This window comes from Alligator sinensis, unplaced genomic scaffold (assembly GCF_000455745.1).
Source record: "Alligator sinensis unplaced genomic scaffold, ASM45574v1 scaffold113_1, whole genome shotgun sequence".
NCBI classification, from domain to species: domain Eukaryota; kingdom Metazoa; phylum Chordata; order Crocodylia; family Alligatoridae; genus Alligator; species Alligator sinensis.
Window position 1 is genome coordinate 553588 of NW_005842918.1, and position 27120 is coordinate 580707.

Genomic DNA, 27120 nt, shown 5'->3' on the forward strand with positions numbered 1-27120 from the left:
CCTGCCTATGCAGGGGGTCGGACTCGATGATCTATTGAGGTCCCTTTCCGACCCTAACATCTATGAATCTATGAATCTCTCCCTCCATGGCAGAAAGTAGGATGATTTATTAAGGGCAGGGCACAGAAGCTTCTGGGATTGGGGCCCTGTTATCATAGAAATCCTAGAGAACTGGGGCTGGAAAGGACCTCCAGAGGTCACATCTATGGGGGCACGTCTGAGGCAGGATCAGCCCTGTCCAAGCCATCCCAGATAAATCCATAATCTAAATTCTTCATAAAATAACTGTCAACCCTGACACCGCACAATACGTCACACCCAAAACTGCCATAGGGAAAGCAGGGGGACGGCAGCAGCCAAAGCCCTGCTTATATAAGAAGTAGTTAGGATATGCCTAAGGGTTCCCAGGTAGGAAGTCCAGGATGTCAGGTACTGCAGAGATGCATGGCTGGGGTGAGCCGCTACCCCCCAGCAGTCTCTGGCCAGACAAACACTGGCCAGGAAGGGAAACTGAAGCGGAAAGGAAGAGAAGGACTTGGACCAGCCCTCATGTGGGGCACTGGCTGGGCTGGAAAGAGAACCCAGAGCTGGATCCTGTCTTCTGAACCGCACCCTTGTTAGTGCAGGATAGACCCTGGGGGCTGTTCACACGCTGCGGGGACTGCTCTCCGTGTCCGCAGAGCCCCCGAGGCCAGGCCCAAGGACCTGGGACTGCAGGGCTTGCTGTGCTGAACTCAGGATCTAACCCTAAAACTGACTGCATGTCCCAGCCTGATGTGGGGTAGAAGAACAGGTGGCAGTGGTGGGATCTGGGATCTCATGGTGGGGGGGATTGAACTGGTAATGAGAAGGAGAGTGTGAGAGCGTGCCTGTGGGCAACAGCAGCACCTGCAGAGCCCGGACACCTGGGTTCTCACAGCCGCTTGCACACGGGTTGGAGGTGCAGTGGTTACAGCAGCACAGGGCTGGTTTTGTTCGGGTCTCTTTCTCTTGCACCCCGGCCACGACACAGCTGCAGTCACAGCCAGGGAGCGGCCTTGGCTTCGCGGGTAACAGCTGGGACTTGCTGTACGCTGTCGAGAAGGTCAGGCAAAGCTGTGAAAAGATCAAGGGCACGGCACGTCTGGGCCTGCAGAGAACAGGAAGGCATCAGAGGCGCTGGGGGGAGCTGGGTGGCAGGGATTGGGCCCAGACGGAGGGGGGCACGGGGTGGAAACTGGTTTTCACATGCCTGCCTGGTGTGTCGTCCCCCAGCCCTGATGGGATCTCAGCTGTGGGAGGCGATGGCCCCGCTGCTCCTGGCTGCACTTGGCCTTCTGGGAAGTGAGCATCAAATGGTCCTCGATGTCTCAGAGCCCTGCAAGCTCCCATGAGTCTCAGCAGGACATGGTCCCTGGGGCCTGAGTGAATTAGGAGCCTGCATCCTATTTCCATTCATGTCCAATGAAAGCGATGCATATGACTATGAGACATGGGCTCCCCAGTCCAATGGGGGCCCTGGTGGAGGTTTCCTTTCATGCCTCAAATCACATCCCTCCCTATGAGTAGCCAGGTCCAGGCCACCAAGGCCCCCCTCAAACCCTGCAGCACCCCGACACCACAAAGTGACCCCTGTCTTCCCGCTTCCCTGACAGATGCCTGCACTGAAGCCTGGAGGGTGAATCTGAAGGCTGAGCCTGTGTCCAGGATGGAGGGCTCTTGCATGACGCTGCCTTGCTCCTTCAGCTACCCACAAAGGGAGCAGGTCACTGCAGTGATGTGGAAACAAAACGACAAGTACTTCGTGTATCACTTGGAAGAGGTGCGGGTCAGTGCGGTCTTCAAGGACCATGCCCACTACCTGGGCGACCAGCAGCACAACTGCTCCCTGAGGCTGTCTGGGCTGCGTCTCCATGACCAGGGCATCTACCACTTTCGCTTTGAGACCACAAACAGCAACCGGACCGAGGGGTGGACTGGCCAACCTGGCGTGAAGCTCAGTGTCTTGGGTAAAGCGCTCCCACCCAGGGGGATATATCATGGGCTTGGGGGCAGATGGGTCCTTATCTGCTCCTCTTCCATTTTCTGCTCCGGCTGAAGAAGTCAGGCTGGCGAAGAGAGGGCACAGTGGAGCAATGACAGCTGAAAACCAGGACCCCTGGGGGATAAAGTCTGATGGGTGGAAAGCTGAGGTTTGGGGAGCTAGTGCCTTTGGGGTCTTGCCTAGGCAGTGCCCCATTCTCTCTGCCCATCCCAGTGCCCCCTTCATCAGCACTGCAGGGGGACCAACATCCTCTGCTCGAGGACCTGCAAAGTAAAACAGCCTAATTTCCTCCTTGTCTCCTCAACGGATGCATGCGGGACCCCTCATCTCCAAGTGGACCCCGAATCTCTCACATGCTCCGTCCGGGACAGCTGCCCCTATTCCCCCTCCTGGTATGGACCAGACGGCCGGCTGATCCCAGAACAAACCCAGCAGGGCAATCAGACCCGCCTGCAAAGATCCTCATCCCAGCTGCCCCCTGGCACAGCACTGAGCTGCTTGCTGGATGGATACAAGGAGCCCTGCACCCCGGACTGGCCCCCAAAGTCAGGTGCGGCCTTGGCTTCTAAACTCATTGCATGGTGGGGTCCAGGACTCCTGGGTACTTCCATGTCTGGGAGCTGCGCCAGGTTTCCCATAGGCAGTCTTGGGATCTGGGAGGAAGGACTCCTGGGTGCTTTTCTCTCTGCTAGTGTACCATTTGGAAGCACATCTGTTGTCAGTCTTTGGGATGATGATGACATTGTTGGCAAGCACCAGCTCGGTCCCAGACTCCCTTGTGACCTCTCAGGGCCCATTAATAGGGTTGTATTGACTCTGCCATAAATCAGCCCATTGGAAAGTGCTGATTTGGAGGAAAACAAGGGGGATTTCGCTTGTTGGAGCTGCCTCCAATACGCTGTGTGTATTGGAGGCAGCTGCACCCCACATTGCTCTTTCACACAGGTCCACAGGTCTATGATCCCAGGGGCTGAGTGGGGTGGGTCCTGAACTTCTTTCTGGCCCTTGCTCCTAGATGCAGCTCTGACCCCACTCTCATCCTCTGCAGCCCTGAACAAGACCAGTGTGGAGATTTTGCAGCTGACTCAGAGGAGCCTGGGCAGGGACAGCAACTCCATCACGCTGCACTGCCAGGGTCCCAGCCGGGAGCCCATGACTAGGTACATCTGGTCCCGGGACAGCAAATGGCTGCTGGAAGCAGGAGAAGACTTAAGCATCACCCATGAGGATGTTGCGGGTGATGGTGGCTACACTTGCGGCATCTGGATGTCCAGCCTGGGCTGGGGGCTCCTGGTGTCCTCCGGGGGCGAACCCATCACCCTTCATTGTAAGTAATGGATGGGGCATTCCCGCAGGTGAGATGGGCTGTGGCTGGTGTTGCCTGGGGGGTCTTTGGAGGTTGGCAACACATGGACTGAGGTCTTTTTAGCCAGGGATTAATATAGTTTAAGGCTGGGAAGGGCATTTTACTCCTGGAGCAGACTTCATATCCGTAAGATCATAAGAATGGGAATTTCGTAGCTCAAACTCCAGGCTCATCTTGCCCAGTCTCCTGTGTCATGTGGAGGTAGAGCAGAGGCTGGAAGGAGGAGTGACTGTGTCTGAGCTGGGTTTCTCCCCCTGTTCCTCTATCCCTGTCAGCCTCCAGCATTTGAAGGTCTGATTCAGAGGCTGTGCCCCGTACCCCCATCCTCCAAAAATGGGTCCAGTCCCTTAGTGGATCTGGGTGAACTCTCAGTTTCCACCAGCCACGAGTCCCACCTTTTCCTCCCATGCTGGGTGAAAAAGACCTGCCTGGTGTTCGTTATCAACTGATGAGCTCCTAGTTTCATGCTGTGACCCCTCGTTCTCATCTGGTGAGAACCAGGGCTGTGTCAGGGTTGAGGGTTGTCTTATGTAGAGGTTCAATTATGGTTGTACAGGATGGTTTGGACAGGGCTGATCCTGCCTCAGGCAGGGGGTTGGATTAGATGTGACCTCTAGAGGTCCCTTCCAGAACCACTTCTCTATGACTTTATGACAATCAGTAATAAATCCCCAATGACTTTCTCTCACCATTTGAGATGTTGCTAAACCCTTCTCCTACTCCCCTTCAGTTGTCTCTTTTCTAACCAGACCAGGCCTGGCTTCATTAGTCTCTTCTCCGAGCAAAGCTCCTCCATAGCTCTCATCATCCTTGCTTCCCTTCTCTGGACCTTCTCCATCTCCCCTCTGTCCTGTTGGAAGTGTGGGGACCAGACTTGGGTGCACTCTTCAAGCAATGGATGCCCCATGGTTGTATAAAGGGGCACCACAATACTTTTTGTTGTGTTCACAATTCACTTGTCATCCCTAATGTTGCATTCAAGGTTCTTTGGGTAGATGTGATATATTTTATTAGACCAACTAAATAGCTGGAAAAATCTTATTTGCAAGCTTTTGGTCATAAACACCTTTCTTTAGGCACTGGGAGAGTCTGCTGCTGTCCTGAGATCTCAAAGGTAGAAAAGAAGCTAAAAATGTGGCAAGCAGTGTTGCACTGGTCTTTTTGATGGTTGCTGAGCACGGAGCTGATGTTCTTAGCAAACTGTCCACAGCGCCTCCCAGATCTCCTTCCTGCATGCTAACATCTCAGGTAGAGCCCAGAAATCAGGGGTCTGTCTCCCTTTCCCTGAACAATGAGATTAACTATTATTATAATGAATAATATTTGATGTGTGTACATTAGGCGTATGGCTGCTGTTGCATCATCTAGGGGTCTTGGATTGAGATTTTCTCCAGGGGTTAATAACTTCATATTCTCCAGGAAAACTGATACATGCAATTCCGGGACTACAGAAGGTGGCAATTGAAGAAATCAGTAAATGCTGTAGGATGTGAGACAAAAGCAGCACAATATTCTGGGGTTGTTTTGGGTTTCTTGTATTTTTTAACTCTGGGCTGTGCCAATGCTCCTGATGAGACTTAAACCCAAAGGCTCCTGTCTAGAAGATCTTGTCCTCCCCGCTTTGGGTTAGACTGATGCTGCATTTGGGGTCAGGAAGGAATTTTACCCCTTGGTCAGGTTGGTACAGACTGGGGGTGGTTGTCTTCTTCTGAAGCAGGGGCACGGCCTCTACCTGGGATCTCTGGAACAACTATTAACAAACAACCTGCTACTGCAGCAGGACGCTGGCCATTGCTGCCCCCCTGCTTTCCCTGTGACAGATCCAGGTGTGATATCTGGTGCTGTGTCAGGGTTGACAGTAGTTTTAGGAAGAGTTTAGATGCTGGATGTGTCTGGGACGGTTTGGACAGGGCTCCTGCCTTAGGCTGGAGCCTGGACTACATGAAAACTCTTCCAGCCCGACTTCTCTAGGTTTCTTCATAGTTTTAAATCAGTGTGTCAGTCAGTGTGGAAGTGCCCAGGGACACTTGGACACATCTCTTTCCAACAAAGAATATTTTACTCTTACCATTTCTTTTTAGGCATTGGAGTAAAATATAGCAAGAAACACCAAAGAGTAGCTGGACTCTGAAACTAAAGATGTGTTTCCTTAGACCAGTGGTTTTCAACTTATGGTCAGTGGACCCCTTAGGGTCTGCAGACTGTGTCTAGGGGGTCCACGAAAGATAAGTATGATCAATCAAAAGCATGTGAATACCCACATTTACCATTCAAAGGGGTCTGCACCTCCATTTGAAATTTTTTAGGGGTTTGCCAATGAAAAAAGGCTGACAACCACTGCCTAAGGCTTCCTTTGGTCACTGCTAGAAGTGCCATAACCCTGCTAGTACCTTGACTGAGCACAGAGGCATGAAAATAAGAACATGGCAGGCATGACTAGAGTGTCTCAAGAGCAACCTCAGAAAATAAGTCTAGATGCAATACATGAAAATAAGAACATGGCAGGCATGACTAAAGTGTCTCATGAGCAACCTCAGAAAATAAGTCTAGATGCAATGTATAGAAAGGCCATACCTGGTTGGATCCTTGCACTTGAGCAGCTGTCATCAATAGCTCTGCCTCTAAGCAGAATCATAGACTCAGAGAAAATGAGGGTTGGAAGGGACCTCAGAAGGTCATCTAGTCCAACCCCCTGCTCCATGCAGGACCAGCCCCAACTAGACCATTCCAGCCAAGGCTCTGTCCAGCCAGGTCTTCAAAACCTCCAAGGATCAAGGAGGCATCAAGTTGGGTTCTAAAGGCTGAGACCTAATGACCCCAATCCCTGTCTTTCCCCAGGCCACAGTGGATGTTTCCAGCTGAGTCCCCTCCTCATTGGAGCTATTGTGGTTGCTGACATCCTAATCATTGCCTTCATTAACCTGGGTGCTCACTACCTGTGCAGGAGAGGTCAGAAGAAGACAGAGCTTGCAAAGGGTGAGACTATGGCCGTGGATTCCTTATATGGTAGGTAATGCGTCTCGGGGTCTGTCTATGGGCTACTTAGATGGTGGCCAGAGTGAGGTTTACGTGGGCAATATTGGGGGTGACCCCAAGACTAGGATGACCCCTGATTTGACAAATGGCTTCTCTCCCTTCCTCAGGTGATGTCCTGAACTGTCCCACCCTAGAGATGGAGCCAACGTATGAGGTGAGCACGAGGCCTTTTCCCAGCTATGCTCTCCTAGCTGTGTGTTAGGGGATATGTCTGCTGCTGCTATCCCCTCAGCGCTACCTCCTTGCTCCCCTGCTGGATGAACTCCGGAGAGCCTGTACACATGTCCTAGGCCCTTGCCTTGTGCACAGCTAAGGAGCAATTCACCCATCATTGCACTGGGGCAGTTGCCCCGCTCTTTGATTGCTGCTTCATCTACATTTTAAAACCAACTGGCACGGAATTGCTATTCAAGCAGCACTGAGCAAAGTCAGTTGACTTCATGGCTCATTGTCTTCTCCCCGATTCCTGCTAGTCTCTCTCCACTCCACAGGTGTGAACAATCCTCTCTCCTTGTTAATGCTCTTGATTTTCCATTATTCCAATGATCCTTTCTTCTGCCATGTTGTTGGCTGTTAGCCGGCCCTTGTCATGTCTCTCTTCTAGTTCACAGCTCTACAGATAGCTCTAGCTAAAAACCTTAGCTTGGGTATAGTAGTAGTAGGGGGTGTACTCAGATCTATCACTTCTCGGCCTTTTGGCTGGGGTCAAGGGTTAAGTCATGACCAGGGATCCTAGTTTTCTCTGGTAAAAAAAAAATCCCTGTTTTTTAGATTAAAAAAGTATCCCCAAATCCACATTTTTCCATGATTAAAATGAAATGCCTCTAAATATATCTAGCTAGCTAGCTAGATAGATAGATAGATAGATAGATAGATAGATATAGTGGTATTTAATTTTAATAATGGAAAAATTTGAATTTTGGGTTGCTTTTTTAATCTGAAACTGGGGATTTTTTTTATTGGAGAAAATCAGGATGCCTGCTCATGCCTAACAGTAAAGCATCAAGACACTCGAGAGGGCTAGATTTTGTTTTATGAAGATGTACATTTAACTATAATGACAACAGAACTAGTGACACAATATCTTTGGATTATTTTAACTATTTTTGGTTAGTTAGGGTTTTTTAAAATGTAACATATAATCATAGAACCATAGAAAATGAGGGGTTGAAGTGTCCTTAGGAGGTCACCTAGTCCAACCCCCTACTCAAAGCAGGATCAGCCCCAACTAGATCATCCCAGCCAAGGCTTTGTCTAGCTGGGTCTTCAAAACCTTCAAGGATGGAGACTCCACCACCTCTCTGGGTAGCTTGTTCTGGTGTTTCACTACCCTCCTTCTGAAAAAGTTTCTCCTAACATCCAACCTCAACTTCCCTGGCTACAACTGGAGCCCATTGCTCCTTGTTCTGTCATCTGCCACCACTGAGAACAGTCCAGCTCCATCCTCTTTTGAACCCCCCTTCAGGGAGGTTCCAACCTCAGTCTTCAATCCCACCTCAGTCTTCTCTTCTCCAGATTAAATAAGCCCAGTTCCCTCAGCCTATCTTTATAAGTCATGTCCCCCAGCCCCCTCAACATTTTTGGTGCCCTCCACTGGACTCTCTCCAATTTGTCCCCATCTTTCCAGGGGGGGCACACAAAACTGCGCACAGGACTCCAAGTTAATCTAGAAAGTTTGTGCATGTTTAAAATGAACACAAGGCAGATCTTTTTCACTCAGCATGGAAGGAAAGGAAGAGAGGGACAATGGGAAATAAAAACCCTGGTTAGACCCAGTTCACTCTCCCTTCAAGCTTTGCTCTCTGCCACCATGTGACACAGGAGACTCGGCAAGATGGACCTAGGGTGTCACCCCATGGAGGACAGTTCTTACGTTCTTATATGTTCTTATTCCAATAGTTACATTTCTTTTTTGCTTTGAGCATATATGGAGTGGTATAGTAGTAGCCTTCTACCGTATTAGTAAAGCTTTTAGTTTCTCTTTAACAGGAGAAAAATATATGCTGTTATATGTGATGATGCCCCACACCTTCTGCACATCCCCTGTTCAAAATCTTGGGTCTGCCCATGAAGACATGCTAAGTGCTCTTGTATTGTAGCAAGGTTACACCTTTCCAAAGAAGGAGGATCTCCCAATGGTATTGACATGTGCTGTGTTAACATGGGTCTGCTCCACTGAGATAATACAATCAATTATAGTCCCAGGGCTGAGACCCGTAATCCACTGCTTGTGGCTCCCAGCCCTAAAACCCTACAGAGGTCTCCAACTGGCTTCAGTGGGTCCCCAGGCTAAGATGGAAAAATCAGCTGAGTTTTGGTCTTGGATTTGGGACCGCATAGGAGTTTTGAATCATCTCTGGTGGGAAGGGATAGAAACCAGCACTAAAGTCATTAGCTAACTTTGTAGCTGATTGGCTCTTTTTGTAGCTGGATGGCCATTTTTATGGCTTGGTTCCTTTTTTTTGTGTGTGGCTGGTCTTAACTTATCGCGCGATTCACCACTTACATATGTAAGCCTGAGGCATATTCATACTGAATGTGATCTAAAAATCACATGAGCCACAGATCCCATGTAAAACTCGGTGTAGCCTTTCCTTAGACAACCAGCCAGCTGGATACACTAGTTGAACTCAACCCCAAAGTGTGTTCTTGTTTTACCTTTTTTATATCCCAGAAGCACATCCATCAAGCACACATCATGGCACCAAACTGTTTACTGAGCTTCAGGATTACAGCATTCCTACATACCTTTCTTGCCTTCTCTGGGCGGATCTAGGCTTTTGAAAAGCGGGGTGCATAAGGACCTAAGAATTGCCATTTCCTGGGTTAGATCATAGGTGCATCTTGCCCAGCCTCCTGTGTCACACAGCCACCAGGGACCTCAGCTGGTGAGTCCTCCATGGAGCCATCACCACGGGCGTTGTATCTGGCAGGGTTTACAGATGCTCCTGACACCTGCCCCTGGGCCTGACCAGGGTTTCTCCCTCTGTTCTTCTCTCACCTGCAGCCTCTGGCAGTTAAAGTCTAGGAAGTTCTGATTCAGAGGCCGTGCCCCTCATTCCCATGCTCAATAGTGATAGATGCCTCTTTCCTCCAAGAACAGGCCCAATCCCTTTGTGAATCTGGTTCAACTGTCAGCTCCCACCACATCTGGCGGCCAAAAGTCCCACCCTTTCCTTCCCCGCTGAGTGAAAAAGAACTTCCTTCTGTTCATTTTAAAGGTGCACTAACTTGCTTATATGCTAAGTTTAACACAGCACACGTGTTTCTTCAGTTAAAAAGAAACTAGAAGCTTGACTAATACGTGAAGGGCCTAAGGCTGGGTTATTCAGTTTAAGATGGAGGCAAAAACAAATATAAGATCATGGAAAGAGTTAAAAACATTGCACAGGGCTGTTAAATAGGAGCTTCATTACCAGGGATCCTGGTTTTCTCTGATAAAAAAAAATCTCCAATTTTCAAATTAAAAAAGTAACTCAAAATCCACATTTTTCCATGATTAAAATGAAACACCTATATATATATATTAGTGGCATGTCATTATAATCATAGAAAAATGTGGATTTGGGGATATTTTTTAAATCTGAAAATTGGGGATTTTTTTAAATGAGAGAAAACCAGGATCCCGGCTCATACTGGTGAATAGACAACAGAATGGCAGAAGACAGGAGAGCTTGAAGGGTGGAAGATAGAGACTTTAAAGAAAAGAGGGTTGTTAACATGTCTGGAGTGAATAGTTTAGAAGGAATCAAGTAGTTGACAATGAGCCCTGACATCAAGTGACTCCCTCCTTGCCGCCTGACTAGAAACACTGCTTTCCTCAACTACTACAGCCGTTCATCCTGCTTCTGCCCATTTCAGGATATCTTTGCACCAGGTCCCAATGGGCTGATGTCAGCTGTCTTCCACAGAATGTAGGTTTCAAGTCCTGCGGCTCCCGGCCGGCCCTGTGACCTACCAACAGGAACCCGGATTTTTCTACCCCATTGGATGACCGGCCCCTCTCCACTGTATTGGGCAATGAAGAAGAAAGAGGAGCCTTTTTATGTGGCTGTGGGCCGGATCCCCAGAGACCATCAGTGGGCACCAATGGAGGCAGCTTCTTCACTTCAGACTAGATAAGGACTTGGTCCACTTGAGTCCAGCACTGGCTGGACACTCTGAACTATGTACAGTTATCTTTACCTTTGCTTTCCTCCATAGCTGAGGGCACAGCAGCTTCCTGGGATCTCACTGAAGCATTGGGTGTTGGCTGTAAATGGGGACTGGGCTTAGTCAATTCTTCTGCTGGGACTCAAACCCCGGGGGTCCTGGCTACAGAGTCCTGCCCCTCCACTCAGGCTCAGGCCGATGCGTGATTTGGGATCAGGAAAAAATGTCACCCCATGGTCAGACTGGTAAAGACAGGGAGGGGGGTCTGCCTTCCTCCGTAGCGTGGGCATGGACTCTCTTTGGGATCTCTGGGGAGTCTATTCACAGTATTTTATAGCAGCAAAACATTGGCCGTCGCGGCCCCCCTACAGCAGGTTTGGGTGCGATGTCTTGTGTCATGTCAGTGTTGACAGTAGTTTTAGGAAGAGTTTAGATACTGGATGTGTCTGGGACGGCTTGGACAGGGTTTATCTTGCCTCAGGCAGGGGGTTGGACTAGCTGTGACCTCTGGAGGTCCTTTCCAGCCCCATTTCTCTATCAAGCATATTTTAATAATCTTCGAAGCAGCAGGACGTTGGCGCCACAGTCCCCCTGCTTCATGCTGTGTCCGAGTTGACTGTAATTTTTCTAATAGGTTAGAGAAGGATTTGTCCTGGATGGTTTGGACAGGGCTGATCAAGCCCCAGGCAGGGGCTGGACTAGATGTGACCTCTGGAGCCCCTTCCAACCCCATGTCTCTAGGATTTTATGCTGAATAAAGCATCTTGACAGGCTGCTGTGTCTTTTTGCAAACATTTTTGGACAAATATGTAAGGGAAAACTACTTTTTAACAGCTTGCCCAGTCCAGGCTCTCTCTGGCCGTGACCCTCCTGCCTGGCTCTGCTGGCAGCCAAAGCAGGTCTGGAGCTTGGGACTGACTGTCCACCCCCACATCAACCACACACACACATGCACACTCCCCTTTCTCTTCACACAGCATATGACCCTCCCACACCATATATCTGCATTTCCTCCTACACAGCAGCTGTGTTTAGCTCTTGCTCTTCTGAGCTCTCCAGTCTCCCTAGCTGGGTGGCACATCCTGGATCAGAGGGTAAAGCTTCCAAGCCCTGGTGACCCGCAGAGTCCCCCCTAGGAAAGGACTTGTCTTGCATGCAGGCTTTGTCCTACCTACTTTGCCCAGGCGGGATGTCTCAGAGCCACTGACAAAGCTCCCAGCCCTGGGGGCAATCCAGGAGTGTCCTTTTCCTCTCTGCATCTCATGGGAAGTGGGAGAATTAAGGAGAGAACCAAGAGTCATAGACTCAGAGAATGAGGGCTGGAAGGGACCTCAGGAGGTCACATCTAGTCCAACCTCCTGCTCCAACCAGGACCAGCCTCAACTACGTCATCCCAGACAAGGCTTTGTCTAGCTGGGTCTTCAAAACCACCAAGGATGGAGATCTCACCACCTCTGTTCCAGTGCTTCACCACCCTCCTCCTGAGAAAGGTCTTCCTAATATCCCACCCCAGCTTCCTTTGCTGCAGCTTGAGCCCATTGCTCCTTGTTCTGTCGTCTGCCCCCACTGAGAACAGTCCAGCTCCATCCTCTTTGCAACCTCCCTAGTTGAAGACTACTGTTCAATTCCCCCTCAGTCTTCTCTTCTCCAGTCTAAATCAGCCCAGTTCCCTCAGTCTCTCCTCATAAATCATGTCCCCCAGCCCCATCCCCATTTTCATTGCCCTCCACTGGACTCTCTCCAATGTGTCCACATCCTTTCTGTAGTGGGGGACCCAAAATTGAACACAGGACTCCAGATGTGGCCTTCCCAGTGCCAAATACAGAGGAAAAATCACTTCCCTCGATCTGCTGGCAACACTCCTACCAATGCAGCCCAGGATGCCATTAGCCTTCTTGGCAACAAGGGCACCCTGATGGCTCATATGATGGACCCTCGCTCTCAGGGCTCTGGTCCCCACCAGCAGGGTCAGGAACAACACACCCCGCAGGGGTCAGGAGCTTTAGGGGTCTGATCTCCCTGGCACTGGGACTGCTTCTGGGATGGGGAAGGGCAGTGCCGCAAGGACAGGGTGGCAGCACCAAGTTCCTCCACAGGGTTTCCCTGGGTTGTTCCAGCTTCAGTTGCAGGTGCCCATCCAGCTCTCCAGGGAATGGGGCCACTTCCTCTCCCCCAGGTCCCCTCCCCACACCCCCAGTGCTTTTGGAGCTTGCTAATCTGTGGGTTTTGCTCTTGTTGGGAGGAAAGCCCTTCCCCTTTTGGTGGCCTTCCCATTGCCCCAAGCCTTTTGCCACCAACCAGCCATTCTCCAGCTCCTTTCTCAATCAGCCACAAAAGAGGGATCCCACACCCCTCCCTAGTGAGGTTATCCAGCTGTTCATCACTTGGGTAGCACCAATAATGAGAAATCCCTGCTCCCACCCCTGTGTTAGGGTAGCTTGTTATATTTTATGCTTTAAAGTTGCACCTGCTAAGAATAGCAAATTATAGTATTGTTTATATTTAGCATTATTTAATCATTGCTTACGTTTGGTATAGCCTCATTAACATTTTATTTTATTAGCTAGCCTTGAGTTGTTTTTGCAGAGCTCATAGGTCCTTTTCTTTTTTATTACTGTGAAAAGTTCTTCTAACATAACATAGTAATGGCCTTGTTACCAGCTCAAATTAACTGAGCTTGGCACTAGCCAGCTGAATCAGAGGGATGAAATAATTGGATATGTTAATGAAAGGTGATAAGGGAGACCAATGGACACTGCCTAAAATAAGATACCAGAAAAAGGCCAGATTAAGAGGTGTTCTTGTGATGGGTCTGTTGAACAGAGGAACATGCTGACAGGATAAAATATGGGCAGTGTGCTGACGGCAATGAGACCAATCTGGAAGCAAAGAGTCATTGAAGGAATGCAATTGAAGAAAAGCATAAAAGGGGGCAGCAAGGAAGTTAGGCATTGTCACCATTGTCCTAAATCCAGCCTTCAACACCTGTCTGGATTGTCCCAGACAGGGACCAGGAGGCAGCCGTATTGCTTGGGTTCAGAACCAAGAAGGACAGGATGAGAAGGAATATCCCAGATCATCCATTCAGTCCTTTGTTGCCACCTTCAATCAAATTCACCATTCACCATTGAATGGTGGACAGCAACCACCAATCAATCGAATTCACCATACGGCGTAGGGTGGGTAAGATCACTAGTAGGGTGGAAGTGATTGACTTTAGGAAGGCTAACTTCAGTGTGCTCAGGAGTCTAGTCAATGATGCACTGCAGGATAGGAGTATTGGCAATATGGGAGTCCAGGAAGGGTGGTCGTTCCTCAAGGAAGTGATCCTTCGGGCACAAAGGGAGCTGATCCCAGTGCAAGGGAAAGCGGGGAAAAGGGCAAAATAATTTCCATGGCTAAACAGAGAAATCCAGGGCAGGCTAAGGGCAAAAAAGAGGCATATAGGTGGTGGAAGCAGGTAGAAGCTACCAAGGAGGAGTGTACCTACTTGGCCCGCACTTGCAGGGAGGCAGTTAGAAAGGCCAAAGCAACTACAGAGCTAAGACTAGCAACACGTAATAAAGACAACAAAAAGTCTTTTTCTAGGTATGTAAGGAGTAAAAGGAAGATGCAGGGCAGCATAGGACCTCTACTGAACAAGGAGGTGCAATTAGTGACTGACAGGGGGTACAAGGCTGAGCTCTTCAATGAGTTTTTTGCCTCACTGTTCCTGAACAAGGGTCAAGATAAGGTGCCTCGTGGGTTCTTTGTTAGGCATCAGAGAGACACCCGCCCACCAACTGTCGAGGCTGACTTGGTGCAGAGTCACTTGGATGGACTGGATGTGTTCAAGTCGGCAGGCCCGGATGAGCTGCATCCGAGAGTACTGAAGGAACTGGCCAGTGTCATAGCAGAACCACTGTCACGGCTGGTTGTGGACCCACTGACTCAGGTCAGGTCCCGGAGGACGGGAAAAGGGCCAATGTGGTCCCTATTTTCAAGAAGGGGAGGAAGGAGGATCCCAGTAATTATAGGCCAGTCAGTCTCACCTCCATCCTTGGAAAAGTCTTTGGAAAGAGTATTAAAGACCATATTTCTGTGAGTTCAGTGGGAAAAATAATGCTGCAGGGAAACCAGCATGGATTCGTAGCAGGCAGATTGTGCCTGGCTAATCTGGTTTCTTTGTATGACCAGGTCGCAAAATGCTTAGACACAGGAGAAAAGGTGGATGTCATTTTCTTGGATTTTACCAAGGCCTTCGATATGGTCTCTCATCCTATTTTCATAAATAAATTAAGAGGCTGTGACATAGACACGGTCCAGTGGGTGGCAAATTGGCTTAGCGGTCGCACCCAGAGAGTGGTAGTAGACGGGTCGGTGTCGTCCTGGAAGGATGCGGGTAGTGGTGTCCCACAGGGCTCGGTCCTTGGACCTGTACTCTTCAATATCTTCATCAGTGACCTGGATGTGGGGGTGACGTGTACTCTGTCTAAGTTTGTGGACAATACTAAATTGTGGGGTGAAGTGCACACCCCAAAGGGTAGGGAATGACTGCAGGCAGACCTGGACAGGTTGGAAAAGTGGGCGGTACACAATAGGATGCAGTACAGCAAGGAAAGGTGCAGAGTGCTGCATCTAGGGCACAAAAATATCTGGCACATCTACTGGCTGGGAGTGACCCTCTTAGCAGCATGGAAGCAGAAAGGGATCTGGGAGTCCTAGTGGACTCCAAGATGAACATGAGTCGTCAGTGTGACGAAATCACCAGCAAAGCTAACTGCACTTTATCATGAATCAGCAGATGCATGACAAATAGATCCAAGGAGGTGATACTTCCCCTCTATGCAGCATTGGTCAGACCGCAGCTGGAGTACTGCGTCCAGTTCTGGGCACCGCACTTCAAGAAGGATGTGGATAACCTCGAGAGGGTCCAAAGGATGGCCACTCGTATGGTCAGGGGGTTACAGGACAAGCCCTATGAGGAGAGACTAAGGGACCTGGACCTCTTCAGCCTCCACAAGAGAAGGCTGAGAGGTGATCTTGTGGCCACCTACAAATTCATTAGGGGGCACAGCAAGGGATCGGAGATGCTCTGTTCACCAGGGTGCCTCTTGGGGTAACAAGGAGCAATGGTCACAAACTGACAGAGAGCAGATTTAGGCTGGACATCAGGAAGAACTTCATGGTAAGGGTGGCCAAAATTTGGAATGGGCTCCAAAGGGAGGTAGTGCTCTCCCCTACCTTGGGGGTCTTCAAGAGAAAGTTGGATAGACATCTGGCTGGGGTCATCCGAGCCCAGCACTTTTCCTGCCTAGGCAGGGGGTCAAACTCTAATCTGTTGAGGTCCCTTCCAACTCTAGCAGCTATGAATCTATGAAACTTCTTAATTCCCATATTAAAACCAGTTGCATTTTCAACAACGGAACAAGGAGCAATGGTCTCCAGCTGTAAAAGGGAAGTTGAGCTTAGATATTAGGAAAACTTTCTCATGAGGAAGGTAGTAAAGCACTGGAACAGGCTACCCAGAGAAGAGGTGGGATCTCCACCCTTGCAGGTTTTTTAGACCTGGCTAGACAAAGCCTTGGCTGGGATGATCTATTTGGGCCTGGCCCTGCTTGGAGCAGGGGGTTGGACTAAATGTGACCTCCTGAGGTCCCTTCCAACCCTCATTTTCTGATTCAATGAGTTCTCTGCCTTCACTGCTCCTATTGCAAGAGCTTTTACAGAACCCCCATGCTATGAGCTAGAAGCCACCATCTAATTACCACCAGCAAATAGGTAGAGCCCTTCAACAGCAAATATGCAGAGCCCTTTTCTCCCCAGCACCACCTGGGGTGATGAGGAACAATGGTCATAAGCTGAGGGAGAATAGGTTTAGGTTGGAGATCAGAAGACAATATTTTACAGTTAGGGTGGCCAAAATCTGGAACCAGCTTCCCAGGGAAGTGGTCCTCACCCCTACCTTGGGCAGATTCAAGAGGAGGTTGGATGATCACCTGTCTGGGGTCTTGTGAACCCAGCATTCATTCCTGCCTATGGCAGGGGGTCAGGCTAGGTGATCTGTTCAGGTCCCTCCTGACCCTAGCTACTATGAAACTATGAAATTATGAAATTATAATTGCCCATGAGCAGTATGGAAGCTTCCTCTGTTTTCTGTGTGGACCCCAATTTCCATGGATTAGACCTAAGCATTTGACAGACAAAATCCTGGTAGTCTCCCTCAAGTTCTCCAATCCAGGACAGCTCTCCAGTGATCTTCCCTTATTCATAAGCAGTCCCTGGACAAGGTGGTTGAAGGCAGTTGTGGGGGTCTGTGCACCAGGTGTCTCGAGGGGTTTCACCCTGCCTGGGCCCAGCTTGGTACTGGCACCTTCAGGGCTGGAGGTCCTCTGTGCGTATGTCCTCGTAGCTCCTGGAACAAGAGCGCAGGGTGCAAAACAGCAACTGGTTGGGGATGATCGAGGCATCGCGATGCCTCTGTTCTACTGTGGGAATGTCCCAGGCTTCTGGACTTTGAAAGTTGTACCCCCCACCCCCCAATTTCTGCTCCATGTGTCAGGGGGGGTTTAATCCTCTCCTAGAGGCACTGGGTGCTGGCTGCAGCCCAGGCTGGGGATGGGGACTGGGCTGTGCCAATTCTCCTGCTGGGACCAACCCTGCAGGGTCCTGGCTAGAGGGTCTTGCCCTCTGCTCAGGCTCAGACCGATGCCAGATTTGGAGTCAGAAAGGTTTTTGCCCCATGGTCAGACTGGTATGGACTCAGGGGTGCTGGGGACTGCCTTCTTCTGTAGCAGGGGGTCACAGCTTCTACCTGGGATCTCTTGAGCATATATTAACAACGTTTTATAGCAGCAGGACATTGGTGACTGTGGTCCTCCTGCTTTCCCTGGGGCAGGATTGGGTGCAATGTCTGATGTCATGCCAGGGTCAATGGTAGTTTTATAAAGAGTTTAGATGCGGGATGTGTCTGGGGTGGTTTGGACAGGGCTGATCCTGCCTCAGGCAGGGTGTTGGACTAGATGTGACCTCTGCAGGTTCCTTCTTCCCCACTTCTCATGGACTCTCTGCCCCTATGGCCGCTGGAGATCTCCTCCACCCCAACATCTCTACGACCCTATAATGATGACTCTATGACCTCTGGAGATCTCCTCCACCCCAACATCTCTACGACCCTATAATGATAACTATATGACCTCTAGTGGTCCCTTCCAGCTCCACTTCTCTAGGACTTTATCATTCTACCTCCATGGTTTTCAGCCTGTGGTCCATGGACCCCTAGGGTCCACAAACTATGTTTAAAGGGTCCGCAAAAGATGCCTATGATCAATGAAAAGTATGTGAATACCCACACTTGCCATGCAAATGCGCCCACACCTCCATTTGAAAATTTGTAGGGCTCCACAAATGAGAAAAGGTTGAAAACCACTGTTCTAAGGTGAATCAAACCAGGCAGGCCAATGCCCCAGGAAAATGCAAGCAGCTTTACAGAGGCAGTGATGGGAAAGGAGCTTACACCCAGATAATCATTAGTCCTTTGGAGTGATGGCTCCCCACAGGACACAGCTATGTCATTATAATGCTACCAGCACCTCCTCTGCAGCTGGCATTTTGTCCTGCAGCTCATCCCAGTTTCTCAGCTCAGTGGCAGAAGGATTGGTGTCATGGCATGTGCGCCTTGGGCTTTCACTGGTGTAGAGATGTCACCACGATGGAAATCGTCCCTGTCACTGACACTAATGTACCAGCCACTGAACCCTGGGAGATGGATCATGCTTCAGCACCTGATGTTCTCTACCTTGTTCAGCTGGCCCCCAGGCTGAGAGAGCTGCTATGGAGGGTATGGAGGGAAGGCAGAAAACTCACCTACATCTTCCCAGCCGTATAACCATGACGGCCGTCCCGGTGGCGATGAGCAAAACAAGAATGCTGATTCCTACAGTCCAGCCCGCTTTGGAGTGACCGGTGTTTGCTGGGGAAAAAAACCCAGCAAGAGAGAGAGAGGTGGGAGCTCTCCATTTGTACTTGGCCAGCTAGCTCACTCCCTTTACACTTGCCTAATTACCCCTGTGTAACCTATGTAATTAGCAGGGATCCTGGTTTTCTCTGATAAAAAAAACAAAAAACCCCCAAATTTTCTGATTAAAAAAAGTAACCCAAAATCCACATTTTTCCATGATTAAAATAAAAAACCTCTAATATATATATATATAACATACACACACATACACATGCACTTATGCGTAGAAAATTAGAAACACCACTATATACATATAAAGAATGTATTTATATTCTAAAATAATAAAAGGCTTAGTCTGTCTGTCTGTCTGTCTATAATGCTTTTGGGCAACTGCGCATGCACCACTGAGAGGCCCGGCGGCAATTGTCTGGCGGGGCTCTGCCTCCTGAAGCAGGGAGGAGGAAGCCCCACTGCTGTGCGGGAGGAGGCAGAGGCAGGCGGTGGGCGGGGAGGAGGGAGCTGCTACTGCAATTCTGCTTGTTTGGCAGTCCTGGTCATGTCTCTCTCCTATTGCACAGCCCTGCTGACTGTTTTAATTCAAGCTAAAACCTGAATTCAGTGGGCAGTACTAATATTAACTCATGTGAGGTATCAGAGATGCTGTCAAGACACTCAGAAAGACTAGATTTTATTTCACGAGTCTGAATAAGAGATATACTTTTCACGATAATGACTCCAGGACTAATGACACAATCTCTTTTGACTATTTGGTCCATTTTCTTGCCCAGCTTCTTGTGTGTTTTTAAGCAGACTATATCATCTAGGAAACACCCTGGGGGAAACAAGGGAATGTTCCCAGAAAGTTATATTTGTTTTTTTGCTCTGATCTTCACCTGAATAATATAGGGTTAGGCCTCTGGCTTATTAGTAAAGCTTCTAGTTTCTGTTCAGCTGGAGAAAATATGTCATGTTGTGTGTGATGATGATACACCACACCATCTGTACACCCCTTTGCTATATCCTGGATCTGCCCATGTCCAGCTTCTAATTCATGTACTCATAGAAAGTGAGGGTTGGAAGGGACCTCAGGAGGTCACATCTAGCCCAACACCCTGCTCAAAGCGGGATCATCCCCAACCACATCATCCCAGCCAAGGCTCTGTCTAACCAGGTCTTCAAAACCTCCAAGGATGGAGACTGCACCACCTCTCTGGGTAACCTGCTCCAGTGCTTCACCACCCTTCTAGTGAGAAAGTTCTAATATCCAACCTCAACTTCCCTTGCTGCAACTGGAGCCCATTGATCCTTGTTCTGTCATCTGCCCCCACTGAGAACAGTCCAGCTCCATCCTCTCGAACCTCTCTTCAGGGAGTTGAAGGCTCTTATTCAATCCCCTCTCGGTCTTCTCTTCTGCAGACTCAATGAGCCCAGTTCGCTCAGCCTCTCCTCATAAGTCATGTCCTCCAGCCCCCTCACCTTTTTTGTTGCCCTCCAATGTGTCCACATCCTTTTTGTAGTGGGGGGCCCACAACTGGACACAGTACTCCAGATGTGGCCTCACCAGTGCTGAATAGAGGGGAAGAATCATTTCCCTTGATCTTCTGGCAATGCTTTTACCAGTGCAGCCCAGGATGCCCTTAGCCTTCTGGGCAACAAGGGCACACTGCTGGCTCATATCCATCTTATTGTCCGCTGTCACCCCCAGGTCCTTTTCTGCAGAGTTGTTGCCCAGCCAGTCAGCTCCCAGCCTGCACCAGTGCATGGGATTGATTTGTCCTAAGCACAGTACTTTGCACTTCTCCTTATTTTCTGTGCCCTGTATTGATTTTGTGGAAGTTTCTGTTACAGGGGTTCAACCTCTTCCAGGGTTTTAGGGGAAAAGAGGTGTTTGCTTGGCCCAAGTTAAAACCATTCTCACCACCATTTCATCAGGTTGCTCTTGTGCACTCATGCATTGACATTGGGGCTTGAAATCCAGGCAGTGCACCTACCCCAGGGGATAATGAGGCCCCCGGCCTGCAGGCTGCTATGCTCCACTTGGCAGGCATAGCGGTGCCCATCCTCTGGTGCCACAGCCAAGGCGCTGCGCAGCTGGTACGTCAAGTCAGCGTTGGGCAGGATCCCAGTGGAGCTCATTTGTGGGCCCGGTGCCACCTTCTCCCCATCACACAACCAGGACACGTGGACTGGCTGGGGGTGGAACCCCATGACCTGGCAAACCAGGTGCAGCGACGGTGTCAGGAGTCCCGGTGTCAGGGGAGGCTCCCAGGCAAACACCACAGCAACTGGGTGCTCTAAAAGGGGCAGAGAATGCATTTCAGTGTCTCCTTCACTACCATGCACCACCCCAGAGGCAGTTGCAACTCTGTGTGGAGTAAGAGACCCCAAGGGAGAGGGACCGCATTGGTCTGGCCTCACCTTGTCTCTCAAGAGCCTCCTTCCTGTACCGCAGGAAGCTGCCGAGATCATTGATGCACGTGGTATTAAGGAAGAAGTGCAGCATGTTGACTGTGCCCTTGTCACGATTGAGGCTGTCCCGTACGTACCGCGTCAGCTCATCCTCCTGCCAGGCCACCCACTCCTGCGTGTCCCGGTCAAAGCTGACAAAGTCTTCGCCCTCCAGGGTGGCTGTGTAAAAGCCCCGCGAGGTGCCATTGAGGTGAAGCTCGCAGCCGATAGAGCCCTGGATCACAAAGGGGACTGGATGGGGGAGGGTTGGAGGGGATGGGTCCCAGGGGGAAGTGGGAGAGAGGAAGAGGGAACATTGCTGTAATAGGAGCGGCTCTGTGATGTACAGTCTCTTCCCCTCCTTCCAACCCATCTGCCTCATACTCACAGGTCAAGTTCAGATGCTCGGCCCATTGCTTCACCTGATGGATGAAGTTATTCAGGTACATGTGGATCATCAGCTCCAGGTTCCTCCAGTGCTCCAGACTCAGGGCTCGCTGGGCCCAGGGCTGGCAGAAGCGGATGGGGCAGGTGCTGCAGTCCAGGGAGTTGGTCTCCATGTCCCCCAGCAGAGCCATACCCCAAGCATCCGCGGAGACGGCGTCGTGGAAAGTGGCGGTCTGGAGCACTCGGAGGTTGTGGGACCCTATGGGAAGAGGTGGGGAGGCTGCCGGGTTGTGGGGAGAGAAGGGGAGAGCTGAGCGATGGAGAGTTGGGGTGAAGGGTTTTCGGTGCAGTGTTACCAGCCCAAGAGCTTGAGCCATTCGTGGGCCTGTCTCTCTCCTACTTCATGGTCTTGTGTCTCTCCTAGTTAACGGTCCTGCTTCTCCTATTTCACAGCCCTGCACACGGTTTTTTGCTCTACATAAAACCTTTAACATAGATGTGGTCGTATTAACTCAGGTGCAGAAAAGCCTACTAGCGAAGTATCAGAGGCGCCGTCAAGAGGCTCAGAACGGCAAGATGCTGTTTGATGAATCTGAAGGAGAGACGTACAATTCACTGCAACTGCTACAGAACTTGGGACACAAGCTTTGGATTGTTTTGGCTATTTTTGACTAGTTTGTCGGTTTTCTTCAAAAAACCTCATTTTTTAACTAGTTTTGCCTAGTTTGTTAATTTTTGCTAAAAAAACCCCTTTGCTTTGACTATTTTTCGCCTAGGTTCTTAGTTTTCTTCAAAGAACCTTTGTTTTGACTATTTTTTTGCCTAGTTTATTAATTTTTGTTTAAAATTTTTTTTTACTATTTTGCCTTTTCTTTTTTGAAAAAACATTTGTTTTGACTATTTTTGCCTAGTTTGTTAATTTTCTTTTAAAAAATCCTTGTTTGCACAATTTTGCCTACTTTGTTAGTTTTCTTTAAAAAACTTTTTTTTTACTATTTTCCCTAGTTTGTTAGTTTTCTTCAAAAAAATCTCTTTGTTTTGACCATTTTTTGCCTAGTTAGATTTCTTTTAAAAAAAAAAAGTTTTTACTGTTTTCCCCTAGTTTGTTAGATTTCTTCAAAAAAAAAACCCTTAGAATTCATCTAGCAAACGTGCACATTACCGTAGTTACGTTCATTTTTGCTTTGATCGGACATGGAATTGTACCGTGCTAGCCCCCTAGCTTATTAGTAACACACACAGTATCTGCTGAAGTGGAGAAAAATGTGTGTTGTGGAACCACCCAATTACCTGCTGGGGGGTTGCAGAGAGGATGGTGCTAAACTGTTCACATTGGTGGCAGATGACAGAACAAGGAGCAATGGGCTCAAGTTGCAGCAAGGGAAGTTGAGGTTGAATATTAGGAAAAAAAATTTCACTAGGGGGGTAGTAAAGCACTGGAACAGGTTACCCAGAGAGGAGGTGGGATCTCCATCCTTGCAGGTTTTTTAGACCTGGCTAGACAAAGCCTTGGCTGGGATGATGTAGTTGGGGCTGGTCCTGCTTTGAGCAGGGGATTGGATGAGATGTGACCTCCTGAGGTCCCTTCCAGCCCTCATTTTCTGTGGTGCTACAGATAATAGAAAAGCCCCTAGTGTCATCACGGGGGGAACAAGAAGAGCTGGGGGACAGGGAGCCCCCAGGAAGGGAGGGAAATGTGGAGCAAGTTGAACAAGTCTTGTTCTCATCAGTTCCCCGCAGGCTTCAAGGCTTCATTGCCCAGTTTGACAGGAGGGCAAAGCTACCCTTGCATCTCAGACTGCCCAGAACAAAGGACACCGGCGCAGCTTGGTGCTATCCTGTGCTGGCTCTGGAGGCTGTACCCCCCCCAACAAGAGGCCAGGGGTCCCCGCTTCACAGCCAGTGCCCCCAGCACCCATGCCAGGAGAAAGAGAGGAGGCAGCATGCACCCAGGAGGTAGGTGTGTGGATCTTTAGGGCCAGTAATGGGAGCTCTCCTGTGCCATCATTCACTCCTGAACATGTAAAACTTCTCCTTCTCCTTGGAGCGTCTTCCTGCGGGTACTAACAGAGACCAGCCAGTCGTGTCAAGAGCACTGGGGGGAGGGGGGAGGGAAGTCACAGCCCCTTCTCAGTGCTGTTCCCACATTAAGGCTTCGTGATCAGTTAGTGCAGGCGGCAGCTGTGTGAGGAAGTGCTGGGGGTGGCGGGGAGGGGGGAGAAAACACTCATCTTGCACTTACCGGTGCATGGGAAGTGGGACAGAAACCCCCCAGCCTTGCTGTCATGCTGGCTTTCTCTCCTGACTCCCTGGGACCTGACGGGTCCCCAGTGCTGGAGTAGGAGACAGTTTGCCACTGGTAGCAGGGAGGTCTGCATCACCTAACACTGGCACAGGCATCAGGCCCCATGCGGCTTTGCTCAGCACCGCAGCTCTCAGGGCTGGACTGCCTGGTGTAGGAGCTCTGGTTAAGAAGACGCTTCTCTGATGCTTCCTCTGCCTGAAGAAAGGTGTTTGTACACAAAAGCTTGCAAAGAAGTATTTTTCCAACTATTTTAGTTGGTCTAATAAAAGATATCAGATTGACCTAAAGAACCTTGTCTGCCTGGTTAAGAAGAAAAACAAAAATGGAAAGGACCTTGATGGACCTTTATAAAACCATAGGGCGTTCATGGAGGACTTCCCAACATTTGGACATAATCATTGAGGGCACTGACTTACTTCAATCCTGTGCCCAGGTCTGCTCCCTGCACCTCCAAGAGCATACAGAAGAGCTAAAGAAGGTCCAGAGAAGGGCAGCGAGGATGATGAGGGCTATGAAGGGGCTTCCCAAGCAGGCCAGGCCTGGTCTGGTTAGAAAAGAGATGCCTGAGTGGGGACAGAGAAGGATTTCCAAAATACTGAAGGGTGAAGAGGAAGTCACCAGGGATTTATCATTATTTATTATTATTTATTTATTATCTCCCCATACAAGAACAAAGGATCACGGCATGAGACTAGGAGGTTGTCAGTTGATAAAGAGCACCAGGCAGGTCTTTTTCACCCAGTGTGAAAGGAAAAGCTGGGACTTGTGGCCACTAGATGTGGTGGAAGCTGAGAGTGTCACCAGATCCACCAAGGGCTTGGACACAGTCTTGGAGGAAAGGGGCATCGGTTGCTATTGAGCATGGGAGTGACGGGCCCGGCCTCTGAATCAGACCTTCCTGGACCTTCAGTGCTGGAGGCTGCAAGAGAGAGAGGAACGGGAGGTCGCTTGTGACACAGCATAACCTCTAAGAATGGCCATTTACTGGATCAGACCTTAGATCCATCTTGCCCAGTCTCCTATTTGCCAGTAAGGTGCTGGCAAGCAGCAGGGGAGAAAGGGGCCTCAAGATAGCTGGATGAGAGAAAAATGAAATAGACACACACACAATCCAAAAAGACCCTGAAGGGCATATGGAAACAGCAGCTGAAACACTCAAAAAGGAAGGTAAAATGTAAGACTTCACAAACGAGCCAGAGATCACAAGAACCGAAGCGCAGGTGCGTACGCTTGGCAGGCAACACAGGCTGAGATAAACATCTTGACACAGAGAGAGATAAGCATTGGTGCAAGGTGGGGGGTGGCATGCCAGTATAAATACAGACCTGTCCATGGGTGGATCTAGGATTTTGAGAAGGGGGTGCTGATGGTGTGGTGTGTCCTCACGTATAGCACACCACACATTTTTCTCCAGATAAAAATGAGAAGTATTCCAAATACACTAGCGGCCTAAGGATGGATGATCCTGTTTTAAGAGGGATGCAAAAAACAAATGTAACTATTGGAATGAGTGAAAAAAACCAGCCTGGGAAACAGGAGCCATGTTATGGAGAGTGTCGAAATAAATGGCTGACTTGCAGCAAAGAAAGGCTTAACTTGATTAGTGGAAGATCAAGGGCATTAAAAAAAGGAGAGAGGGGCATTCACACCTCTGGAGTGAAGAGTTTAGAAGGATGCATTGTTATTTACATTGTAATAAACAGCAGTGTTTCATACATAACGTGCATCTAAACAAAACACATCATGTACAAGCGCCTTTAGTTGCGAGGGGAGATGTTGTTCCTGTCGGACCCCAGTCGTATTGCTTTTCCCAGGTTGGAGGTTAGACCCAGGCCCCTTTTTCAAGGTGGAACATAGCCCTTGCACTGCCATCAGGGCCTGGGAAAGCGTTATGTGGAGCTTCCTGTCTAGTCATTAACAAAGCTCGGGGAACTCATTGGCAGCTGGCCAGGCCGTGGCCTGGGACCCCAGATTTCAGTGTAGACAAGAGGGTCTGGCGGGTTTTGCTCTTTGAAATGCTTCCCCTTCTGTTTCAGCAGCAGAAAACAAATGATTGGGGTGCATGGCGGCGTGTCATGCTTCCATCTCTGTCTATCATATCCCTTCTCACACGTCATTGTTGCCGTCATTGCGTGTCACTGATGCAGTGTCAGGGTTGAAGTCTCTGGGACCAGCAAAGAGTCTCTTGAATGCCAGCAAAGAGACGCAGCCAGGAGAGCCCAATACCAATCTCGTCTTAAAGAACCTCCATGGGCTCAGTTCGGTGGCAAAGGTTGGGTCACGTTTATTGTCTACATATGTGTGCTCTGATGGGTGAGGTGTTCGCGCGTGTTTGCCTGTGGCTGGGTATACACACACCACCACATAGCCTCCCCTCAGCTGATATAAAGGTCTCATAATTGCTAATGCCCCTTTCAGCCACAGATCCAAACAAACCATCACGTTCCAACAGGGTCTTGACCGTCTTGACACCGTCCTGTGGACACGTCCATGTCCTGTGGACACGCCCATGATCTGTGGGCATGTCCGCATCTTACGAGCACGTCCACTGTTCTATGGGCACATCCACTATCCTGTGGCCATGTCCATGTCCTGTGGGCATTTCCAACATCCTATGGGCACGTGCACATCCTATGGGCACATCCAATGTCGTGTGGGCATGTCCGCATTCAGTGGACATGTCCGTGTCGTGTGGACACGTCTATGTCCTGTGGACACATGCATGTCATGTGAGCATGTCCATGTCCTGATCTGGGGGTTCCTGTTTCAGATTTATCATCCTGGCACTGAACCGTCCTGCACCTTGTACAGAGGTCTCCCCCTCCCATCTCCTGATACTGGGGAGTCCTGGACACCCCTTGCTCCTTTCTGCTGCGCTGGTGCATCCTTATGTTCCTCCTGGCAGATCCTTTGATCCCAGAAGCAGTTGAGGCCAATCCCCAACAATTAGCAAGTGAGAGAAGGTGGATGACAAGGGACATGGTCAAGGGGGGTGATATGCACAGGCCAGGGATCACACTTCATGCTAATAAGGTGCCCCCTGTCTCGTCATATTCGACTAATCAAGCTATCCTTAGCTCTGCCATGCTGCCGCCCATTGGACGCTCCTGGTCACAAAGCTCCCGTTTCACAATCCTCATTTCAATGCTGCTCCATTTGCTTTTGCTTCAATCCAAAACCAAACAACACAGCTCCAGTCCCCGGGTGTATTAGTATGGATTCTATTTTCTTTTTAATGAGGAAAAAATACCTGTTGTTTGGTATCTCAGGATGCACCCACCATTGTGATGGATCAGTCCCACGCACCGGTGCAGGCTAGGGGTGACTGGCTGGGCAGCAGCTCTGCAGAAAAGGACCGGGGGTGGCAGTGGACAAGAAGTGGAGTAGGAGTCATCAGTGTGTCCTTGATGCCAAGAAGGCTACCTGCATCCTGGGCTGCGTGGGTAGGAGCGCTGCCAGCAGAT

General features: G+C 49.6%; 2 protein-coding genes across 3 annotated transcripts; one reads left to right on the forward strand and one right to left on the reverse strand.

Moving 5' to 3' along the window:
- The first annotated feature begins 1687 nt into the window (after positions 1–1687).
- Positions 1688–11657, forward strand: LOC112548090 (sialic acid-binding Ig-like lectin 5). Its single transcript, XM_025192382.1, has 6 exons — positions 1688–1969; positions 2207–2573; positions 3039–3350; positions 6228–6395; positions 6533–6579; positions 10287–11657. Exons 1-6 carry the CDS (start codon positions 1688–1690, stop codon positions 10341–10343), a joined length of 1233 nt encoding a protein of 410 aa, XP_025048167.1. The 3' UTR covers positions 10344–11657.
- An 8591-nt stretch (positions 11658–20248) lies between these two features.
- On the reverse strand, positions 20249–27114 carry LOC102385628 (antigen-presenting glycoprotein CD1d-like). Of its 2 annotated transcripts, XM_025192369.1 has the most exons (4): positions 25346–27114; positions 21353–21943; positions 20935–21216; positions 20249–20810 (listed from the first exon to the last, which is right to left on the reverse strand). In XM_025192369.1, exons 2-4 carry the CDS (start codon positions 21726–21728, stop codon positions 20464–20466), a joined length of 1005 nt encoding a protein of 334 aa, XP_025048154.1. In that variant the 5' UTR covers positions 21729–21943; positions 25346–27114; the 3' UTR covers positions 20249–20463. The 2 variants fall into 2 exon arrangements, with proteins under 2 accessions (XP_025048154.1, XP_025048155.1); XM_025192370.1 differs by lacking the exon at positions 25346–27114 and having other exon boundaries at positions 21353–22044.
- Between the last annotated feature and the right edge of the window lie 6 nt (positions 27115–27120).